This window comes from Phaseolus vulgaris, chromosome 7 (genome assembly GCF_051622355.1).
Source record: "Phaseolus vulgaris cultivar YP4 chromosome 7, ASM5162235v1, whole genome shotgun sequence".
NCBI lineage: Eukaryota > Viridiplantae > Streptophyta > Magnoliopsida > Fabales > Fabaceae > Phaseolus > Phaseolus vulgaris.
Window position 1 is genome coordinate 47,469,983 of NC_143504.1, and position 25,593 is coordinate 47,495,575.

Sequence of the window (25,593 nt, forward strand, 5' to 3'; positions counted from 1 at the left end):
CAAAGTTTATTCTGACAATTTTAGTGTTGTTATTTCGGCTGCTAACCCAATCCTACATTCAAAGTCCAAACATTTTGAACTCAACTTACACGTCATTCATGATTTTGTACAACAAAAGTTTATGGAACTAATTTATATTTGAGCCAATTTTAAGTCACTGATTTTCTAGTTTTTTTTTTCAACCATAAGTTTAAGGAGATATAGTACATAATATACATAAATACACATACAAATTTTGATTTCTGTTATCCACACTGCCTTTATATTAGAGGCCTACCTAAAAAATATCATATATGAGAGTTATTGTATAAGTTGTTTTCCTTTCCTTTTTGCTTCCTCTCTCTCATTCATCATTACAACTTTACATATATTTTGATTCTTTATAATACAATTTATAATTATAATTTTTATGATTTAAGTATTGAGTGATTTATATTTATTTTTTTTAAGAAATGAATGAATTAAATTAAAAGGAACATTTAAGAGATGCTTGAGCCTGTGTACAAAAGATAGGCTAACAGCCTTCGAAACATAAGCTGTAAAATAAAGACATAACTTTTCCTCAGAACAAAAATTAAAAAAAAAAAAAAAAAAACATCACCTACCTACACCCCAACACATAAAGACCTAAAACAAATTCAAAAATAGGTATGCAGGCTGTGATAACAAGTTTCAACATAGGGCATAAGAAATTTTGTTATAGGCTCTACTATTGCTGGAAACCTACGCCAAAACAAAGGCAAATGTTATCTAATATAGTGCACAAAAAACCTGCAGACTTTCCCGAGACTATCTAAAATGCGAGAGGAAAGATTAGAAAACAGCTTCTTGTCCCTTTACTAGAATTGCCAAATGCAATCCCGCCACTTCTTTGCCCTGTTCAATACACTTTGTTGCCTCAAGCAGTCCCCCCAAGGTATCCTGCATCACAACAACTTAACCTGCACCAAAATCACAATACCGTTCACATCTCTTAGAAAATTCAAGAATAACATAACATCAGAATACATTCGGCTACCATAATGACACATATAACATATTTTAAACTCAAGAACTACAATACCCAACCGGAAAAGTTAAGCAATAATAAGGCTAATGAAGCTTTTATGCCATACAATTTATTTTGTTGTCATGTTAATGCCGATTATTAAGGATAAGATCCAATCAGAGAAGACATGAGGTTTATGTCTAGTTAAATATCTTAATTTTATTATCATATATCTATGTTAATTTGTTAGTTAAGCAAAAATTTATTTAACTTGAATTTACGAATGAAATACATAAAAAATAACCAATGTATTTATGGAATGAGACAATTTTTGTTATATTTATGAAAATTATTAAATAATTGCTCTATAGTTATAATATAACTTTTCTTAGTGATCATCATCGTACTTTTGAACAATATTCTGGCCACTAATTAATTTCCACAAGAATAATTCTAATCTTCTTAGCCGATAAACAAAATTTCTAATCTTCCTACTTCTCTAGCTTGTATGGCCTGATATATATATGTTTATTTATTTAATACTGTGATAGAAGTATAAGTCCAAATCTCACTATCATGCAGCTTTTTTCCTTTTCAATTACTGATATTTCCATGCGGTTTTAGATGAATTAATAGCAACAATTGAAGTCATGTTTATTATAAAGAATGTTTTAACTTAAGCTTGTTTTATATATACTTCAACTTTTCTGAGAACTTCTTCCCCACAACGGTAGTTAATTAAATGAAGACGAATTATATAATATGCTTTGTTCTTATTGCTTTAACTGGTGTTGTATTCACTTTCTCTGTTCAATTTCAACATATGCCAACTAAGAAGCAAAATAAGACACAAGTTCTTGTTTACGAAGATTATAAATATAGACACAGAATCCTCCTCACATGTTAGAAGACAAATTCTACCGAATAAATTAAATGGCAAGTTCATGGACACCCACCAATCGATGGAGTTAAAATCCAATACCACGGAACATGTGTGGTGTGGGAGGTAGAGTCACAAATATGGTCCCTGGATTTTGCTAGGGTTTTAATAGTATTATTAATATTTATATTAATATTAATATTATTTATATTAACATTATTTATGTTTATGTTAAAAATATTAGTAATGTCATTATGAATAATATTAATATTATTATTATGGTTGATAAAAATAAAAATAATGTTAATAATAATAATAATTATAATCATAATATTTATAATATGATCACAAAGTTTGTGTAGTACTATTAAATATTCTTTATTTATTTAAGGTCTTTAACAATAGTCTTTAATAATATTAATATTATTTGTAAATAATAAAAAATAAGAAAAATAGCTAATGAAATCATGGTTTGTATATGCAGATATGTCAAAGTGTAAAAAAATAAAATAAACTATCTCTACATTGTAATTAAATTCATTTGATAACATAATCAATTCATAATTTTAAAATAATATAAAAAAATAGTGACGCTTTCATTTATATGGGGATGTCAATGTGAATCCCGTCCATCGAGAACACCTTTGACCAGCCTCCATTTGTTATATATTTTTTAGTTTTTTTTTTCTAAGAGACAAATAATAAGCAATGGTGGAGATAGAAGCTAACATACTAGTTATAGACGGTCATAAATTGCACAAAATTATCACCTACTTCATATTTATCTCAACTTGCTCACTCAATAATTTATGAAAAGTCAAAATATTTATTCATTTTATCTTTTATTTCACTTTTATTTCCATTTTCATTGCATTTCGATCCTCACTTTTTTTTTTTACTTTCTTTTCTCTTTTCTCATTTTTGTCTACCTCGGTCCATCCTTATATTTAATTAATTGTGTCATCGTGAATGGGTCAAGTATGAATTTTTATTTATTTGAAATAAATTTACGGTAAATAAAATAGATAATTGAGGGGAAAATAAGATCTACTTAACCGGTGCACGGAATAAAGTGATTTTTTTAAATTAATAATAAAAAATTAATTAAAATGGAACCTTACAGGTGCTACGACCCATGAATATGTTGCACATATTTACAAAATAATTCCACAAAATATTCCTTCGATAAACTCATTTTATTAAATATGTTAATATAAGAAAATTATTAAATAAAAATTTATTTTAAATATAAAAATAATTAATAACTATATTGATTAAATGATATATTATTTAATAAATTAATATTTTTTAGAAACTAATAATTTTTTAAAATTTATTACTTTAATAATAATAAATAATAATATAAATTTTCAACTAATAACAACAATACATATCACCTGCTAAATCTTAACCTTTTCAACTAAAATATTTACAACAATAGCATCAGATCTAGAAAGAACTTTATAGACATCCATTTTATACATCATAAACTCTCTTTCTTTTTTTCAACATCTCGTCTAATATCCTCCTTCTAACTTGGAAGCATAGTGTTGGGGGTTATTTAGAAAAGTGTATTGATAGATGTGTACAATTAATGGAGTAGATGGTTCGATTGCGTTAGCTACATTATTTATCTAAAAGTTTTAACAAATGACTGCTCCAGAGGATGAGGATATTTAAATTAGTTATCGATATTTTAGTTACTAATATTTTATATTTTAAATTAGTTTCTAAAAATTTAATAAAGATTAATTTAAAATTTTGGTAACTAATGATTAGATAACAATTTAAAAACTTTTATAATATAAATTATTTTAGATATCAATGATTTTTTTAATTATAAAATAATTTTTAATTTAGTCAAATAATAACTAATTATTTTTATATTTAAAATTAATTTTTTTTAATAATTTTGTTATAATGTGTCTGAATGAACAAATTATTTATTTATATGTATAATAAAAAAAAACTATTACCATCATTCACTCTCCCTCTACAAATATACATGGCAGCAACACAAAAAAAATTGGCCTTAAAATCTTAAATATTACATACCAAAAAACAAAGGAACATCATGGCTGAAGGGTTTACATTAGTCTATGATCTGAAGGGGTATATGACTAGAACTTATAGTACCCCAACAAAGGGGAAGAAGGTAATAAATATGAAATGATTTTTTTTATCATTAATAAATGAATTAAATTGAATGTGACATTTTAGCTATTCTAACCCTTATAAAAAAAACCGTTCCACGACGAAATCCCACATAAATTTCAATCCCACCATGCACTACCTAGCTGTATTCAGGGAGCCACTTGTAATAGGTCAAATAGCACCGAATATAGACTAGAGAGGCAAATATGAGTTTAGTCTTTAGGTAGGGTTATAAGCTGGTGGTTAGCTAGGACCGAGGCACAAGGTTTTAGGTTCGAAAGTTGGATGTAATATTTGAAACGGACATTTTTTTTATCAACAAAAATAAATAAATAGAACCACTTTAAGAGTGGTTCCACTCTTAAATATATCAAAACACTGTAACACATCTCTCAAAAACACTCACTCCCAAACAAACGAGAAAAGAAGTCACCACCTAACAGAAAACAATCCATAAACAACCATAGCCTCTAAAGAGAATAATAATCCAACAAACAAACAAACTAAAAACCTCCTAAAGAACATCCGACCCAAACTCACAAACAACTATCACATGAAAACCAACTAAAGAAAACAATAATCGAACAACTTATAACAAATTGAGACAAGACATAGGGACCAAATACCAATCAGAAAAGGAAAAATGAGCAGCGAGAACTTTAGAGGTAACCCAAGACCAAACATTCAGTTTTGTCAAAGAAAAAATTTCAAGGTGATCCACCACTCCACCATTTATTCCTATGATTCTAGATCTCCCTTACCACAAAAATCCACAGGCTTCCCAGAACTGAGTTGACAGATACAAATGCCTTACATAAAAAGAATTGAATAAAATTTGAGAAGGGCTCAATGGGACAGCCGATACCAAACCTAACCACGAGAGACACCGGTTCCAAACTATCCAAGCAGTTCTACAACCAAAGAACAAATTATTCGTAGATTCCTCTTGTACCCCACACAAACAACAAAGAGTATTGTTAATCACCACCTCACGTCTATCCAAGTTAACTTTAGTAGTAATCTTGTTTTCCAACACTCCCCAGGCCAAAATCTGAGCAGCAGGTAGAACCTTACAATTCCAAAACAGATTATAAAAATACGATAACTCCCCTTTGCCTTCTCCCCTCAAAAGACTATAGGCAGAATTCACCAAAAAATTTGGAGGCACACTACCTTTCCAAGACCACCAGTCATCAGAATCCAAAACAAGGCTCAACCCAGAAACCTCCTCATAAAGCTGAGAGACCTGGGTCTTCTCCCACTCAAACCTCCTCATAAGATTGCTACTTGTATCTCATAGGATCAATGGACCATGTGACTATCCTAGTGCTAGTGGTGGTAGTGTGTGTTTATGCAACACAAAATCAAGAATGGAACAAGCTCGGTTAGCTTTGCTTGAAACATTAATGATAAAGAGGTGCTATTTTTTGGAGTTGTTTGACTCTAAATTTTGGAGTTATTTATGTATAAAACTCGAACCATTCCTGAGATTTTCTTTCAATTTTATTTATTCTCCGTTTATAAAAAAAAGTTCTATTAACACGCTTAAGTTTTCCTCATTATGTATTGTAAGATGAGTATGGGAAAGTCTTTGCCGGCTTCATGTTTCGGCGTTCGTGTATGCATAAAGTATTATAATAGACTATTTTTCTTTCTATATTTTGCCTTTGTATAGAAAGTTTGGTCATTCCAAATATTTTGTTTATGTTACAAATTATTATTTTTTAGCATTATCATAAGAGTTTATATTTCGTAAAAGAACCTTTCAATTGTTTTTAAAATGAAAGAATGCCAAAGTCACCTTTCTCTTCACTTCAGTTTCTTTCCTTCGGCATCAAACGCTGTCTGATGAATCCTTCTAATCCTTTAATTCACTACCATTATTTATTGTAAACGTTGAATTTCTTCTCCATGTTGAATTAATAATATATATTGTAATAGGACGATCAAGTGACTCATTTACTCGGTGAGGAACTTTATCACTCAGTCACTTCACCACAGTGAGAGAGTCATATGATTATGCGTGACTGTCCCTAGGCATCATGTCATGGGTTGATCAAGTCAGCAGGGTTAATACATAATTAAGGGTTGTTTAGCACAACCCTAAACTTGAACTAACATTCTAATTCGACCCACCAATCATTAAGGTAATATAAATAACACATATTTCAAGGAGAAAGGTACATCATTATCTACAGTACTCTGACATCCGAGTGTCGACATCCTGACTGACTTGAGCGTTGGAGTGTCTTCTGCAGGTACCACCACCGTCTGTAGAGTCAGAAGACCGAAAAAGGAAGGCTAAGCAGGAAACTTGGAGCATCAGTGACAGACCGAAGGTAGAGAGAGAAGGAAAACAAGAACATATATCAAAATTATTTATTAAAACCATGAGTTAATTCACCTCTCTGTTGCTTCAAGTAGTGAAGAACTTAGTTTTTTATTTGAGCTTCTAATTAGAGTGCTGTGAATTAAAAAAAAAAAGGTATTGTGAGATATTTATTTCCTTAAATGAGTTCAAGTCTACTCATCAGAAACATTTAAGACCCTAAAAAGCTGAAACATTACTAAAACAGGAACAAATTGGAGAAAATGACTGGAACATCAGAAAACTAGATTCTAAACGTTGAGGGTTATACAAATCCAAAAACAAAAAATGAAAAATTAAAGCACAAAAGAAAAATAATTGCACAAAACAAAACCCTTTAACATAAAAAACAGTTGTATTTGATATTCTTATGCACAAGAAATAGTTTCGTCGAATACATCCATCATATCTCTTAATTAGTTAGGGTAAAAAGAAGTCATAGTTTCTGCAATGGAGAAATTCTTACTTGAATCTGGATTAGCTGGCAAATACATACTGATTAATGAGATCCAAATCACAGGAAAAGGAAAAGATTATTTATATGTTACTATGATTAGTTATATCCTTTTGGCTCTCTCCATAGCTCTCCAAATTCACTCCAAGTGTAGGAAGCGAGTATCTGAACCACTTTGCAGGACATTTCATATAAGTACTCATTTCATCGATGAACTTAATTGACAGCGGAAACTCTTGGAAGCAGCCTTATCAATTGTTCAAATATTCAAGTTCCCAATTGCAAGATGATGTGAAGAGTTAAGGATAAAAAAGTTAGACAATAATGCTCAAATTAAGATCTTCACATTCACATTTACAAGTAAAGATGCAGGCCTATTTGCCAGTGAATTCTGGAAATGATTAAAGCTTATTATTGGACATACAAAAATACAAAGATTAGATATAACTCACGATTCTCAAGCTACTAGGTGTTGATCATCTAGTGTCAAACCCAGCAATTTCAACCCAGAAAAAAAGATAAGGTCTAAAACACGTCTACGCTTATAGGACTCACCTCATACATATATACCAAATAAGGATAGAAGCACCTTGAACATCTGAAATGTGAGGAGAAAAGTAGATCAGGTGAAGAAGAACTGGTAATTTGAGCTATATGAATCACGTTGAAGATGGGAATTGGAGGAAGCCTTCGCCTTCCCCACTTAATTATATGTTTGCGATGTTGTTGTTTTCATAACTGTTACCCTTATTTTGGTTTGCTCTCTCACCCTCCAGCTCCCTATACTTATGCAAGTACCTTTTAAGAGGCTCAGCGTAGTCATCAAACCCTAGGGTAGCCAAGGCCCAGCAAATATCGTCACCATTCACGGTTTTGCGCTTCTCCTTGTGACACTTGTCAGAAGCTTCCCCAGTGACAAAGCTAATGAACTCGGAGACACATTCCTGCATGGTTTCTCTAGCTTCTTTTGAGATCTTGGCATTGGGAGGAAGAGTTTGCTTCATGATTCTCCCCACATTAGCTATTGGAAGCAACCGATCCTGCTCCTTAATGACCCCATCTTGTTCAGAGGTGTCACTTGCAGTTGCAGTTGAAGATGTGAAGCTGTACTTAAAGCCTTCTCTGTCCAAGACTTTGCCAATGTTGATGTTGTCACCCATCTGTGTACTTTAGTCCTGTCAAACACAGACACGTTGCTCTCAGTTGTGGTCAGTACTCAATATATGGTTATATATAGCTAAACTCTATATGTATTGTTGCAGCAGATCCATCTCATGATTTATGTTCAAAAAACGTGCATGTCTATGTGTATGCGCACCATGTGGTATTTAAGTCATTGATGACACATGGCACTTGATGAACAGAAGAAGGTCAGTCTTATAAGGGGACACAGTGGCAGGCAATTCCGTTTGTTGGTGTGAGTTAGGTTTATATCTTTTGAGATGGTTTAACCTTAAATATGGATCTCTAAGTGTTCGTGGGGCAATTCAACTTTCCGAGATCCTTGAAGAAAATGACTCAAAACTTGTAACAATTATAGAGAGTGGTCCCCTACTTTTCCACCTTTCCTTTTATATCTTATTGTATCTTAGTATCAATTGACTCAATGTCATCCCTTTCCTTTTATATCTTATTATATTTAACCATTTTCGTCTACTAATGCTGTCCATAATTTGGAACCAAGTACAGTAAATAATGCTGTAAATTAATCCATTTCAAACTTGTGGACAATATGAGTGCACGTTGCTGAATATTGTTGGACACGATTACACGTATATGTTACAGAACTCAAACCTAGAAAAACAATGAATTTTAAATAAACTCTCTTGGATTACTTACTATTTTTTCTTCTACCGTCACAGTACACAGTATCTACAAGTTTTATGTATATTAATAATTCACTGAAAAATTAAACTACTCGGTCGCCTATGATAAAATTTTAAAAACCTTGAAGAAATCAAATATATTTCTACTTAAACTAGTAACATGTTGGTACCTAGGCATATAAAAGAATTTTATTTTTTTAACTATAATGAGCCAAGTCTAGACAATTATGTCTTGGTCCAAGTCAATCTACTTAGCTTATTTAAGAAGCACACAATAAATTTGGTTGGTCATATAACCTGTTTTTAAAGTACTTTTCTTGATTTTTTTAGGTAATAGGTGAAGTATCTTTAAATACTCTCATTTTAGGTAATAGGTGAAGTATCTTTAAATACTCTCATTCATTATATTTTATATTATTGATAAAAAAATGCAGATTTAGAAAATATTCAATGAGAATTTTGGAAAGATGTTTTTGTTACCTTCAACAAAGTCAATAAACAAGACAACCCTAATTTAGGAGGGACATTGAATGCTTTGATTTTAAGCCACTTGAACTTGAACCAAAATATTGGTGTCTAGGGTGAGACCCAATTAAACATTTCTTCGTGCCGTTTTGTTTTTACATTTAAGTGGTCATATTTTATGACGACAACTTTACTTTAGTGGTTTTTTTAATATAAATTAATATTTTAAAGAGTTTTGGGTTTAAAATAGATTGTGGGATAGATTTAAAGTATTTTATTTTTTATAAAAGGTTTTGATATATTAAAAATATTGAACTTGTTTTTGAAAAATATAAATAAAGTGAGTGAAGTAGGATTTTAGAAAAATATAATTGATGAGGTAGAGTAGGGTTTATAAAATTATAAATAATATATTTTCATATTGTATTTTTGTTTTTAAAGTACTTTTTATGAAAATATATTAAGAATTCGTCCAACTTGATCTACAAAATTCCAAGTTGAAAGGTTATTGAAATTTTCAAAGTGGATTTAGGATGAGTTAGATTCGGATGCATCAACTATAAGTAACTATCAACTATTTAGGCTTTAATTTGTCTATCTCATTTAATTATATTTTCTTAATCCTACTTCACTCACTTATATTTTTTTAATCCACTTCACTCACTTTATTTATATCTTTTAAAAATAAGTTAAATACTGTTAATATAACCAAACTCTTTATAAAATAGTAAAATATTTTAAATTTATTTCACAACCTTTTTTAAACTCAACTTTTTTAATTGAAGTCGTATTATTCTTTGACAACTTAAGTGTACGAGCACCATTCAAATTGATATCATATGTCTCATACACGATTTTAGTAAAATGAAGTCGTCTTCCACACGATGATGTGTCTAAATGTGTCATATTTTTTTTTGACTTGCACATTGCTATAGTTTGGTATAAAATTTGGTATTTATGTAAAAAAAAAATAGGATATCTATTTTTTATTATTAATGTTATTTGTTATTTAAAAGCATTGATAAGTTTGAGTTGATGAACATGCAAATTTGAAAGAAAAAAAAATCAAATTTGAAAGATGTGTCCCCTTTTTCAAATCAGTTTGTATAGATCGATATCTTTTAAAAAAAACTAATATATATAATATTCCTTTGAAAGGAAATGCTTAGACTTGGTTATATATTAGAGTAGGAAACAAATTCTTCCCACTTATATTTTTCTTTAACTTTGATATTATTCCTTCCAGTATTGGTTCTGATCCTATTAAGATGCTTCGGCTTCATACTTGATATAAGAAATATAAGCATCTAGGCATAATAAGTATCAATATCATAAAATTGGTTCTCATAGGGTTTCACACATAACTAGTGTCATTTTCATGAATGTAGATTGTGAAAAAGAACTCCACCTCAAAAATTAAAAGAAGTAGAAAAGGTGTTTGAAGAATCATGACTGAGATAAGGACTCGTCAATTAATATGCACCTCTGAAATGATTAATTATATTAAAATGATCAACCTACCATTACCATCGAATTTTTATTTTATTTTCCTTAAAATAATATGGTACATGTATTAGACACAGCAAACCGAATAGAGACACAAATTAATATTTATTATGAAGAAAGTAATTTAATATCTCCCATTAGCATTTTGTTATCACCAATATCTCTCATTTGTATGGAATGAGAAATTAATAATTATTGTTATTATTATTATTATCAATATTTATAGTCAACAATGGAAGTTAGTTTTTTTTCATCAACTTTTCTAGCGATTACGATTAAAAAGATATAAAGATATGTGGAAAATTTTTTAGAGAAGGGGTAGAATCAAATACGTATTAATTTTAAAAAAATTAAACGTTAGAAATCAAAGGTTTGGGTTTGTTAGATTTCAAGAGGTCGTTAATGAAGAAGCGTTGAAAAGTAGGTTAAACCTAGATAGGGACTTGAAAACTGAGGGTTAACATGCCAAAATATAAGAGTGAGGAGACGAGGAAGGAGTGGAACAACAACCATAGACTAATGCAATAGAGGAAGGTGTGGAGGATGAAGGAGCAACGATAAACTTACGCACAAGAAATGTAGAAGGGGAAGGAAATGAGGGAGTAGGGCGGTGCGGCTGCAAACGTTACCCGTGTTACGGTTAAGGAGGAGAGTACAAAGTTGTTGAAAGGGTTATTTGTAGGAAGAATAATTGAGGTAGGGAGGTGTAGGTTGTCAAGGAGAGTTTTATTATGGAGGGGTTCAATTTTATCAAAGTAAGGTATCTGGGGGAGAAGTACGTGTTACTTTCCGGAGAGCAATGATTGGTTTGGAACGATCTTTGAATCGGTGGAGCCATGGAATAATTGTTTCGTAGTAGAGGAAAAGCTCGTCTAGATGCGATGCATAGGTATCCCTCTTAGGTTTTGGAGTAGGCAGTGCTTCGAGGAGATAAGAGGTCTTGTTGGATCCTTGGTGGAAGTAGATTAAGCAACCATAAGAAAAGAAGTGTTGGAATACGCGAGGTTGCACATTAGGGTGCCAGTGGATTGAGAGGCAAAGATTATCAAATACGTGTGCGTAAATGGAACTCAGAGTCGGGTTTTTATGGAGGAGGAGCCTTCCTACATGGATTTCTTACATGTTATACCTCAAAAATGGGGGGACTGCTCAGAGGTGGAATTGGAGGTTGGAACAAAGGAAAAAGGAGGGGCGGAGCTCTATGAGTCTGAGTGTTCGAACTACAGTGATGAGAAGGAGGATAGAGCAAGAACCGATGAAGAGTCTTCGGTGCAGTGCCCAGGGAAGGAGAAACACCACATGGGAGGCGCGTGTAGTGCTTCACGTGGATTTTCCAAAAACGGGGGAGGTTACATCAAAATGGAGGGTGACAATGTCTGCAAGGAAAGAAGATGATGGCAGAGTCTCTAAAGAACTAGTGGCAACGCAACAACGCTTGAAGTGTTTTGAATTTGTAATGGCTAAAAGAATAGGGAGGAGGGAAGACCTAATTTGTGATGGGTTGCTTAAGGCCCAATTGAAGGAAGACGTTGGAATTAGCGGGTTTAAGGGTTTGGGCCCAATTGAAATAGTAGCAGAACAGTATGGGTGTGTGGTGCAAGCCTATACCTTTGGAATTTTGAGAGCCTCTGGAAATGGCGGACGTGGCTCGTGAAAGGGATGAAGGCGCGACGGAGTTACGCCCGAAGCGAAGGGTGGAGAAGATGAGGCACAAGTGAGTGTGAGAGGAGAGGACAAGAGCCTTTTGGCTCATGTTCACGCGGAAATAACATCATCCACGAGAGTAGTACCCTTCACGACAACCAAGCCAGTGAGGACAGTGTAGTCGTCGGCTCTATCATGGTGGTGGCAGGGAACGCAAGAGGAACAAAAGCAAATGGCGCAACCCAAAGTTAATCACTTTGGAAGAAGCTATCGTACGATCTCATGAGATAGTGGTGGCAGTGACTGCTTTCTTTAAGTGCAGAGTAAAAGGAGCTGCGGTAGGGGAGAAAAGAATACTAGGCTCGGGTTTGGTAAGGAATTTTGTTTGAAGCAATGGCAATGAGCATATGGAAGATGAGGGTAGTCCAAACAGAGGTGTAAGCGCGGGAAGCAGGGCGGGAATGGAGGGAACGCCAGGATCTACACTAATGAACAACTCAAGACAATAGGATCAAAGGTTAGACAAATTAAACAACTATTTATCTGATAGTGCTGTTTGGAATTGCAATAGGATTTTATGGATGAAAATGGAACCTGCAGAAGCTATAAGAATTTGGAATTTGGAATTTGGGAAAGGAAATGGGTTTTTTCGTTCATAGATGAGGAGGATGTGGTTATAAGCCACCTTTAGTCTATGGAGTTCAGGGATAATGTTGTAAGTAGGAGGACGAGTATTGTAGTAAAATAGGCTTTAAAACGGAAAAAATTGGTTTCCCGAGGCGTGAGTAATCACTGTCCGTAAGGACTTATCTGCGGTGTATTGCGCAAATCTCCCAAGATACAACAGGAACATCCCGGAGATTTCTGAGGATAAGAACTAACAAGTTTCTCTTTAAAAGAGTAATACCCAAATAGAACCCAGAGATATTATAATAATAAAATAATGAGGAGAGAGAAATTGAAAAGGAAAAATTGGAGAAAGAAGAAGATGGTGAACGGAGGGTTTGAAGAAGATGAAGAGGTGAGTGTGTGAGATGCATTTCTGAGTGGTTGGAGCTCTCTTTATATAGGGAGAGGATCCAAGAATCCGTTGCCTCTTCACAACTACTATCGTGGCACGTTCCATTGACTGGCCGTCGGAAACGGAGCAACCGCCAGAAGATTGGGGAAGATCGCGAAGATGAAAGAACGCAGCGAGAGTGAAGGATGTGAACCTTCCCTAGACGTGCGGCCACGATCCAGGATGTGGAGGGTAACGATGCGTATCAACTTGGCATAGATCCAGTAACCGTTCCACTTCCGCGATCTACTCCAACGTCCCCGAAAAACGCTAAGGTTCTGCACACACTATGTTTTCTTTTGTTTTTTTATTTTGCAATACTTGATTCTGTTTTACAACAATCCCCCACATATTGCAAAGGATAAAACATAGAGATAAAGAAAGAAAATAATATTATGGGTTCATCTAAGATGTAATGCATCAGAACTGGTGTAGCAAGCTATATGAACCAGTCTTAGATTGATGAACATAACACATAGTGTAGTTGGTATAGCAAGCTATATGAACCAAGACACTTAGTATGTGTTAGAGGTTTATCAATCACAATACACCCCCACATTACTTGTTGTTATCGCTGTGTTGCGCTACTAGGCCATGCGTGTGCCCGATATTCATGAGTGTTATAGAGATCTTGCCAAGATCTCATTCAAGCGGCCCCACTTGACACTCATATAGGTGATTCCATCAAGTGTATGCTGCAAATCATAGACCACCCATAAGGGATATGAAAATCATTAAAACTTTGTAAATCGTTAAAACTCTTTTACCTCTGAATTTTAACCACAAAGTTTATCCTCTTGATAATGCAGTAACTAGCACTTTCACACACCATAGGAATGGACATAATTGATTTAAAATCAATATGAGTGCTAGCAAAACTAACCAGTGACTTGTTTTTACCCATATGAACCTTATTCATGGGATCTCCAATCACAAAGGTTGGGTTTCCATCACTTGTTTGTTTGCAAGTGGCTTAAGTCACATTCCCCTCGATGTTTCTAAAATCATTTTTCTCCCTAGGGGTTTTGTCAAAGGATCTGCCAAATTCCGTTCTGACTTAACATAGTCAATAGAAATCGTTCCACTCTTTAACAGTTGTTTCACCAAATTGTGTCTCAATTGTATATGTCTATTCTTTCCATTGTAGCTTTTATTTTTAGCTATAGCTATTTCCGATTGGCAATCACAATGCATTGATACAGATGGGGTTGGTTTCATTCCTAAAGGAATGTTTACTAAGAAGTTTTTCAACCACTCAACTTCACTACCAGCCATTTCTAGAGCAACAAACTCAGATTCCATTGTTGATCTTGCAATAATAGTTTGTCTGGCTGACCTCCATGTAACTGCACCACCCCCAAGTGTAAATACATAACCACTAGTGGACTTTGTCTCATCTGAATCAGAGATCCAGTTAGCATCACTATACCCTTCTAGCCCAGCGAGAAATCCACTATATTCAAATGACATAATCCATTGTACCTCTTAAATATTTCATGAGTCTTGCAAGTGCATCCCAATGATCCTGACTAGGACATTGAGTCTATCTACTCAATCTACCTACTGCATAAGCAATATCTGGTCTAGAAAAGCTCATTAAATGCAATAAGCTCCCAATTATCTGGGCATACTGAGTTTGAGAAATAGATTCTCCTTTGTTCTTCTTTTATTTAGAGTTAACATCATAAGGGGTACTCACTGACTTAAAGTCATAGTAACCAAACTTCTTTAGAAGTTTCTCAATGTATTTTTCTTGGGATAGTAATATACTATCTTCCTTCCTTATGATTTTAACTCCTAGAATCACACTTGCTTCACCCATGTCTTTCATCTCAAACTTAGATCCAAGAAACAATTTTGTTTGAAGAACTATATCATTGCATGTACCAAAAATTATCATGTCATCCACATACAAACATATAATGACATATTCACCATTTTCAAATCTAGAATACACACATTTATCAGCATCATTGGTAGAAAAACCTTCACAAAGTAAAACATTATCAAGTTTTTCATGCCATTGTTTTGGTGCTTATTTTAAACCATACAAAGATTTTAAAAGTTTGCATACTTTTTCCTTTTGACCTGGAACTACACATCCTGCAGGTTGAGTCATATAAATTTCCTCTTCTAACTCACCATTCATAAAAGCTTTTTTAACATCCATTTGGTGAATTACTAACTTATGGATAGGTGTTAAGGCTAGCAACACACGGATAGAGGAAATCCTAGTAACAGGTGCAAAAGTATAAAGTAATTTGTGTTATGTTTTTGAGTAAAACCTTTAGCAACTAATCTTGTCATATATTTCTTTATGGATCCATCAGGATGGTACTTCTTCTTAAAGATCCACTTACAACCAATGGGTTTTGCTCCTTTAGGCAGATCTACTAAGGTCCATGTATTATTTTTCTTAATTGAATCAAGCTCATTTTTAATGGCCTTATCCCAATGTTTAGCATCAGGAGCACTAGTAGCTTCTAAAAAACTTATTGGATCATTCTCAACTAGATAAGTATAAAAGTCATCTCCAAAAGATGTTTCCTTTCTCTGTCTTTTACTTCTCCTAACATCCTCACTCAAGGTATCACAAGCACTATCTATAGGTTGTTCAGATGTACCACTGCTCTTTAGTGGAAAGATGTGTTCAAAGAACTCAGTGTTTTTCGTCTCTACTATAGTGTTACGTTCAATTATATCACTGTTAAGAACTAGAAACCTATAGGCAGCACTATGTTCTGCATATCCTAAGAACATACAATCAGATGTTTTAGAGCCTATTTTCCTTTTCTTAGGATCAGGTAACATCACTTTAGCTAAACACCCCCACACTCTTAGGTATTTCAGATTAGGTTGATAACCTTTCCACAACTCATAGGGTGTTTTACCCGTTTTCCTATGTGGTATCCTATTTTGTAAAAAACACGCAGTAAGCAGAGATTCACCCCATAAATTATCAGGAGCATTAGAATTAATAAGCATGGCATTCATCATTTCTTTAAGAGTCCTATTTGCCCCAGAGTCTATCATCCATTTGCTCACATTTGTCACAAGGTTTACTTGTGAAACGACTGCCATAATAGTATCTTCCCCTTCGGCTAGATTTGCCTTAGGAGGATAGTCGTTTTTGGCCCTATGTCTGCACTGAGGTGCATGATGGCCTGGCTTTCCACAGACAAAGCAATCACCCTTTTTCTTGAAAGTGGGGTTAGTTCCACTGGGACGAGAGAATTTGTTATATTTCTTTTTATGATCAAATTTTTTCTCGAACTTTTTTGGATCTAGTTTGTCTTCTACCACGTTTGCTTTGGCAGACAGAGTTTTGGCTTTCCACAGACAAAGCAATCACCCTTTTTTGGATCTAGTTTGTCGATCAAGAATTCGGACACGAATTCATCCGGCAAGGTTATGCTTTCAGTTTTAATATCTTCAATCAACTTGTGATATTCGTTTATTTGGATTTTGATGTCTTTGCCTTCGATCATCTCCTAGCGATAGTAGTTTGCAATTACGAACCTTTGTCTAACGATGTCTTCAGAAGTATATTTGAGGATAAGAGAATCCCAAATATCTTTCGCATTCTTATAAGAAGCATAAACATCGAACAGATCATTAGATAACACACTGAGTAAAGTGTGACGACATACCTTATTCGCATGAATCCAATCATCAACTTGCTTCGTAACCGTGGTTGAGTCGGGTTTGGCAGTTGTAAGTGCATGAGCAACTCCGTACATGTCCAATAGGGTGGACATGCGTTCTTGCCAACGTCGGAAGTTCTGACCGGTGAAGACTTCAATTTTAGAGACATCCGGAAATGGTTTCGCAAAAATGGTTTGCGTTACGGAAACAACATTTGATGTTCTCGGAGAAGTGTTGTCGTGTTTGTTCGTATTTTCAGCCATAAGTCCTTACGATTGTAGTAAAATAGGCTTTAAAACTAACAAAATTGGTTTCCCGAGGCGTGAGTGATCACTATCCGTAATGACTTATCCGCGGTGTATTGTGCAAGTCCCCCAGAATACAACAGGAACTTCCCAGAGATTTCCGAGGATCAGAACTAGCAAGTTTCTCTTTAAAAGAGTAATACCCAAATAGAACCCAGAGATATTATAATAATAAAATAATGAGGAGAGAGAAATTGAAAAGGAAAAATTGGAGAAAGAAGAAGATGGTGAATGGAGGGTTTGAAGAAGATTAAGAGGTGAGTGTGTGAGATGCATTTCTGAAGTGGGTGGAGCTCTCTTTATATAGGGAGAGGATCCAAGAATCCGTTGCCTCTTCATAACTACTATCGTGCCACGTTCCATTGACTGGCCGTCGAAAACGGAGCAACCGTTGGAAGATTGGGGAAGACCGCGAAGATGAAGGAACGCAACGAGAGTGAAGGATGTGAACCTTCCCTAGACGTGTGACCACGATCCAGGATGTGGAGGGCAACGATGCGCATCAACTTGGCATAGATCCAGTAACCGTTCCACTTCCACGATCTACTCCAACGTCCCCGAAAAACGCTAGGGTTCTGCACACACTCTGTTTTCTTTCGTTTTTTTATTTTGCAATACTTGATTCTGTTTTACAACAAGTATTAGCATGATGGAGAATAGTGTTTCTGATGATGAAACTAATTAGTATGAACATTAGGGGAGTAGGGGAAATTCTAAAAGGAAATCTCTAGAAGATCTAATTCAGAAAGAACTGGTGGATGTCGTGTGCTTACAAGAGACAAAGTGTAAGGAGCTGGGGAAGGAGTATATCTTTAAGATGTGGGGAACTGATTAGATTGATTGGCTTGAGAGGGGAGTTGAAGATAGAGTTGATGGGGTCTTAATGATGTGGAGGAGAAGTTGCTTTCATTTGGTTAATGTCATCTCTGGGGAGAATTATTGTATTGTTGAAGGGGAGTGGAAAATGAGGGTGACTACCTAAATCACCATAGTGAACATTTACAGTTCGGGAACCCTAAGGGAGAAGAGTGTTATTTGGGAGAATATTCAGGAAAGGAGAAAGACGCAACTCTCAACGGCATGGTGCGTGGTTGGCGAATTTAATTCTATTAGGAGGCCAGGTGAGAGGAAAAGTGTGAACACTAATATTGACTACAAAAGGGAGATGAGAAGGTTTAATGATTTTATTACAAGTCAAAATTGATTGGCATCCCGATGGTTGGGACAAAATTCACGTGGTACAAACCCAATAGGACGATTAAGAGTATAATAGATCGGATTCTTTGTTTCAAGGGAGTGGTTGGATAAATGGCTAGATAGAAAAAAAGTTGTTCTCGGTAGAGCGGTGTCTGATCATTATGCCCTGGTGTAAAAAGATCGACCATGGATTGAGGTCCTAAACCGTTCATAAGTCTAGATATTTGGCATACACATGATAGATTTAAAGACTTCGTTCACATCAAATGGGAGAGTTATGAAGTGTAGGGCAGTGGGTTATTTGTCTTCAAAGAAAACCTTAAGAAGTTGAAAGCAGATTTAAAGGTGTGGAATAAAGACGTTTTTGGAAATATAAATAAGGCTCAGAACACTAAGTATTTCCACTCAGTTATTAAATGGAGGAGGTTAAGAAATGGAATCAGCGGCCTAAGAGAAAATGGCCAATGGCTCGAAGATCAAGTGGCGATGAAGGGAAAGGTTAAAGATTTCTTTAAAGAAAGGTTTAATGGAGGGGTTTGGCAACAAGTCAGGCTCGACAACGCATATTTCACTTGTATCTCAGATGAAGATAATGGTATGTCAGTAAAAAAGAATCACTAAGGAAGAAATAAAGAATGCAGTGTGGAGCTGCAAAAGCTCGAAGAGCCTGGGCCTTGACGGGTTCATAAAGTTTTGTTGGGAAGTGATCAAGGCGGATATCATAATGGCAGTGCATGACTTTAAGGAGAGTGGTAGGTGGCTAAGGGGAACATACGCCTCTTTTATATCTCTTATTCCTAAAGTGGAGAACCCTCAACTTTTAAATGAGTTTAGACCGATCTCATTGGTGGGTTTCCTATATAAAATAGTTGCTAAAATCATGTCCTTGAGGTTGAAGAAGGTTTTGCACAAAGTCATACATGTCAGGCAATCTGCACTTTTTGAGGGTAGAATGGACAGTGTGTTAGTGGCCAATGAAGTTCTAGAAGAGGTGAAGAGGAGAAAGAGGACCTGTATTTTTTTTTCAAGGTTGGCTATGAAAAAGGCGTATGACTCAGTTAACTGGGATTTCATTTATTATATGCTACAAAGGCTTGGCTTCTGTAGACTTTGGATTGATCAGATAAGAGCATGTATTGAATCCTCATCGATTTCGGTATTAGTTAACGGTAGTCCTACTCAGGAGTTCAAACACAGGAGGGGATTGAGACAAGGAGATCATTTAGCGTTGTTTCTTTTCCTTATAGTGGCAGAGGGCTTAGCTGGAGTAGTAAGAAAAGCGTTGGACAAAGAGTTGCTAGAGAGTTTGACAGTTGATGAGAAGCTAGTAAAGGTGAATATGCTTCAATATGTGGATGACACACTTTTCTTTTGTAAATCGAATCCCCAAAGTGTGTTTGTGATCAAGGCCATGCTAAATTGCTTCGAACTTACATCAGGTTTAAATGTAATTTTTTTAAAGAGCTGCATAGGAGGAGTAGGATGCAATCAACATTTGCTTTAGTGTTGTGCTTCAATCTTGAATTGTGAAGTAATGAAAATCCTTTTATGTACTCGGGGTTGCTTGTTGGGAGGGTCATAAAAGAAGAATCTTTTGAGAAGGGGTGGTGGAGAAAGTGAGAAATAGGCTAGGTAGATGGAAAGGTAAGTTTATCTCTTATGGTAGGTCGCTTGTGTTTGATTAAATCTGTGTTTTCTTCTCTTCCTATAGTCAACGCACATTCTCTAGCCTGTAACAATTCTTGTAGGAATTAATTCATTTTTTTCATTATAAATAATTGGCATACCTCCTTTCTTAGGTACCACCTGTATTGACTAACCCAAACACTGTCTGAAATGGGATAAATTATTCATGCTTCTAAAAGCTTTTGTACCTCCTTTCCAACAACCTCCTTCGGAGAAGGGTTTAAGCGCCTTGGTAGTTAAGCTACAAGTTTGAAATCCTGCTCCATGTGAATTTTATGCATACAATATGATGGTCTTATATCTTTCAAGTCAGCCAATGTTCATCCTATAGCTTCTTTATTTGCCTTCAGCACTTCTATTACTTTTTTCTCTTCTTTTTCGGATAAACGGTTGCTTATGATACATGGTTTCTCCCCATTTTCTTCAAGAAAAATATACTTCAAATGAGTTGGCAACTGTTTTAGCTTTATTTTTTGTGGAGTGCTGGCTTTATTTAACTTTAATTCATCAAAACCCCCTTGATGTACTCCTTTTGGCTTCCCTAGATCTTGCATTCCTTGACTTCCTTATCCTCCTAGTCTTCTAAATCATCATTATTATTTAGGATTGCTTTCATTAACGAATCATCTGCAGATATTTGTCTTTGATTTTCCAAATATAGTTCATCAAGTGCATCCATCCTAAAACAATCCCTCTCATCAAAAGATGTTTTATTGCTTCAAATACATCAAAGCTAACTTCTTCATCCTGCACTCGAACCTTCAACTTCCCTTCGTCCACATCAATCATAATTTTTGCATAAATGGACGTCCAAGAATGAGAGGTACTTCAACATCTTCCTCTATGTCCATGATTACAAAATCAACTGAGAAATAGAATTTGTCTACCTTCACCATAAGATCTTCAACTATTCCATGTGGATATTTTATTGATCTGTCAGTTAATTGCAATGTCATCCTTGTAGGAAAAATTTCAACATCTCCAATTTTCTTCATAGACAGTGGCATGAGATTAATGCTTGCCCAAAGATTTAGCAATGCCTTACCCACTGTAAAATTTCCTATTGTGACTGGCAAAGTAAAACTCCCAAGATCTTTAGATTTTTATGTCAATGATTTCTGAATAATGGCACTACATCCTGCTTCTAGTTCCACGATTCCTTGTTCCTTTAATCTTCTCTTTTTGGTAAAGAGATCCTTCATAAATCTGGCATAAATATGCATTTGTTCCAAAGCTTCAGTGAAAGGAATACTTATCTCCAATTGTTTCATAATTTCACAAAATCTGATAAAATGTCCTTTTTATATTCTTTCTTGAGGGAGCATGTGGATAAGGTAAATCTAAAATTGAATTTTTTTTTTCCTATTCTCTTTTTTCTTTTCTTCTTGTACCCTCTCACTTTTTTCTTTCTTCTCTTCTTTTTCCTCTTCACTCTCTGTTTTTCTTTCCTCACTTTTTCTCTCTTCTTCACTCTCCATGTTTCTTTCCTTAACTTTTCTCTCTTTCTCAACAATCAAATTATCACCAATCCCCTTTCCTACAACTATCTCACTTCTAGTAGTGACTGATGATGAGCATATATTTATTCACACTCAGTTGCCTTAATCATAGATTATTGGACTATAATAATAAATAAATCCATTATTTTAATTAATATTCTTATAATTGGGTTTATTTGGGTCTTAACTATTATTTTTGTTAATTTTTTGTTTTTAGAGTAAATTATTCGAAGGAAGCATCTACCTTTGTGAATGTGTCAAATATGCAACAGTCCAAGTTGTTTCTTGAACCAAAACGGGAAACATGTTCCGAGGAGAAGAAAGAGAAAATAAAATCTACAATATCTCAAAAACAAAATTGGAAGCAAATATTTCGCAAAATACAAGAATTTTGGAAACTTGAAAACTGTTAACAAAATATAAACTACAATATTTTCCCAAGATCCTTGGAGCATAAAAACCTATAAAAGGACACAAGCATCAAGGAGAAAAGGGGGGAGCGTCATAGGGTTTTCTTAGTTTATTTTCTTCTTAGTAATTCTTTTGTTTTACCTCCGCATGGAAGGCTAAACCTTTTTGGTTGATTCCTTTGTAATTTGCCATTGAGTTCTGAGGTTTTGTTGAATAAAAGTTTCGATTTTTAATTCTCTATAGCAATTGTTTTTATTGTCTAATCTCCCGAAAAACTAGTTTTTGTGAGAGGTTGTATTTGAACGCATGATTGAGAGTCTTCTTTGTCTTAAACTTTGGTTTCTTAGTTAGTTCGCATCGTTCTAATTAATTTCTTGGGCACATGATTCAAGAGATAGGAGGTAAGCATTCCCATGGAGTATACGCATGGAACAAAGTGAGTATTGATTAAACCAGTAGACGCATGTTTTACTAGTGAGTTTCAGTTGAATTAGATTGGCGCATGTTTAATTTGGTTTAACTCTGTTGGAAGATTCAGAAAAGATTAATCTTTAGAGAACATGTGAAGAATTCAATGGTGGAAGAACTTGGGGATCAACCGCATTTTATTTTCTATTTCAATCTCTTTTATATTTTCTGCATAACTATCGTAACCCCCTTTTTATTATTATTGTTATTACTAACTTTTCATTGCTTGTAGATAGATTTTGAATTCAGTTAACTGAATCACTATTGGATTTGTTGGGAGACGATTTGTGGTCATCTGACCACAATTATACTATCATATCTCTAGTGTTGGACAAGTCTACGCTAGAATCATATTAATTTGACAGCAAAACGACAGTTATCAACTGACGTACATTACTCCCTGGACTTCTTCAACTATTGTGCCATTTGCCCAATTGTGACTCCAAATTCTCAAAACTCTTTTGATGGGCAATGTTGTTGTGTGTGTAAATTTCTCTATTATATCTTCTAGTTTGCTTATTCTCTCTTGGGACGAAGGATATAGTGGTTGGTGTTGTTCAAAAGTGTCTTGCTTAAAACTTTGATTTTGATTTCTTCTCTCACCTTGCCTTCCTTGATTTTCCATATAATTTTTTTTTCTTCAGATGAATTATTCTGATAAGCACAGTGCCCATTGAAATGATCACCTCCACACAATTCACACCTTATTTATTGACCCTGACTTTGAGAAACCTTCACAAATTGTATTTGTTGAGGAAGTTTAGTCATTTGTGTAGTTAATGCTTCCAACTGTTGTGTCGGAATTTTATTTTGAGCCACATGTGTGTTTAAAATATTATGATCCATCATCCCCTTCTTTGGCTAATTTTTGCTATCATTTTGGGCTTGATAATCTATGGATGTCATTACCTCAATAATCTTTGTTTCTTTTTCTACATCAATTGCCATCATTGTACCACTAGTTGCAACATCTAGAAGCATCTTGATATCAGATCTAAGACCATTATGAAAAACTCTCAGTTGAGTAATGTCTTCAAACCCATGATTTGGGCCTTTTCTAAGCATAATTTTGAATCTTTGCCATGTCTCACTAAAAGATTCCTCTGCTCCTTGTCTGAACATATAGATTTCAGACTTTGCTTTGATGTAGCGAGAGATTGGAAATAAAATTGCATAAATTTTTCTTCTACATCATTTCAGCTAGTAAAGCTCTGATTAGGAGACTTGAGTCATTCCTTAGCCTTTCCTGCCAATGAAAAATAAAATACACGCATATAGACATTTTCAAGATCATTTGAATGGAAGCACATTGTTCCCACCAATTCATAAAATGTACACAAATGTGCATATGGATCTTCATGATCTATTGCTGTAAATTGATGGGTACTGATGAGAGTGAGAAAACGTGTTTTATATCCAAGACCTTGATTGTAGCAGGTATTGCAATACTAGAAAAATGTCTTGACACTCGATACATGACATAATCTCCAAGTGTCCTCCTAGGAGGTGAAAAATATGAGTGGAAAAAGAAGAATTTGTTGAAGATTCCTCTTTAGTGTCTCATTGCTTCTTTTTTGCCTTTGTCTTTCTATTTCTTTTAGTTGCCCTTTCAATCTCTGCTTCAAATAACAATTGGTCTTTGAGAATTTGACCTCTCAATATAATATAAAATACCTAATTATTAGTAGAAGGATTCACTAGTTATGAAAAAAAATTTAAAAAAAAAAATTAAAATTAAAAACAATTAAAAGAAAAAAAAACAGTAAATAAATTCAAGAATAAAAAAAAGACTAAATCTTAAACTAAATAGAAACAAATAAAAGAAAATAAATTCAAGATAACAATTTAAACAATAAAAACAAAATAACTAATCCGGAAAAAAAAATAGTAACAACTTTAAACACAATAAAAACAAATCAAAACAATTAAAATATTCACAATATTTTGGAAATTATACTCAAAAAATCAAACTGTTCCCTGACAACGGTGCCAAAAACTTGATGACTTTTTACGGCAGGTGCAACGTGTTGTCAAAAGTAATAATGTGTCCATAAGGATGGATGTCAAACCCACAAGGAACAATTGAATAATCAAGTCAAATGTTCGCTAAATATAAAAACAAAACAACAAAAAGTGTGTTGAAAGTGGTTGTGTTGGCAATGATTAATCAGAAAACATTTAAAGAATTGGTTGCTTCAAGTTGGAAAAAATAGGGATTAGGTTTCATCTTTCTCACTTTTTATGTATTTTGTTACTATGGTAACATTATGTTCTTTTACTGATATTGATACCCGTATAAAATTCATTTATATCGATTCCTTGCATATAAAATTATTAAGATGCTTCCTAAATATCGATTTCTCGCATATTCATAAAAACAACTTAGAATCAAGCTCAGACGTTAATAGCAATTAATATTTCAAGTTTATTCCTAGCACTCAAATATGTTAAGTATTACTTTTTAGGTCAGAACCATAAAAATATTTTCCAGTCATATTTAAGATTCTAGATCAAGAATTAGAAACAAAACAATAATATCAATAATCAATCAAGAAAAAAATATTATATTTAAATATCACCTCAATATATAAGAGTTCGAACAAATTACTCTCAATCCCAAAGGATAGAATTAGCCACTCATGATGACTATTACACACAAGGATGACATGAAAAGAAGATCTAGAATGTTTCTCCTTGACGGCTGCCTCCTCTAATGTTTCCTACACCTCCTAATCTCCCAATTGGATTACAAGTCACTCAATGGTGTTTTCCTTTCAATCTGACACACTAGGGTTGAGCCTCAAGCCTCCTATTTAACCTAATTTGCTAAGGTTAAGTGACTTCTTGTGTGGCGCATTTGGGGTTTGTGTGCACTTGTGCATTTTGGGGCCTTCCAACTTTCTCCTTTTAGCTTATATTATTCTTCTTTAGCCCAGGTATCTTCATTCTTTCCTAAAAACCTGAAATTAACATAATTTGGGAATAAAATGTTCTTATTCAAATAAAGATCATAAAATATGTATAAATTCATAAATTA

The 25,593-nt window shown here is 34.1% G+C and overlaps 1 protein-coding gene across 2 annotated transcripts; it reads right to left on the reverse strand.

The window, feature by feature from the left end:
* Positions 1–7,161: 7,161 nt before the first annotated feature.
* On the reverse strand, positions 7,162–8,281 carry LOC137829611 (nuclear transcription factor Y subunit B-5-like). 2 transcript variants are annotated; one of them, XM_090305438.1, is made up of 2 exons: positions 8,163–8,281; positions 7,162–8,019 (listed from the first exon to the last, which is right to left on the reverse strand). In XM_090305438.1, the coding sequence occupies exon 2, from the start codon at positions 8,002–8,004 to the stop codon at positions 7,552–7,554; it is 453 nt and encodes a 150-aa protein (XP_090161564.1). In that variant the 5' UTR covers positions 8,005–8,019; positions 8,163–8,281; the 3' UTR covers positions 7,162–7,551. The 2 variants fall into 2 exon arrangements, with proteins under 2 accessions (XP_090161564.1, XP_090161565.1); XM_090305439.1 differs by lacking the exon at positions 8,163–8,281 and having other exon boundaries at positions 7,162–7,442; positions 7,643–8,135.
* Positions 8,282–25,593: the final 17,312 nt, after the last annotated feature.

Excerpts from the sequence above, each read along its gene's own strand:
- LOC137829611 (XM_090305438.1), bottom strand. The coding sequence starts at position 8,004 with ATGGGTGACAACATCAACATTGGCAAAGTCTTGGACAGAGAAGGCTTT.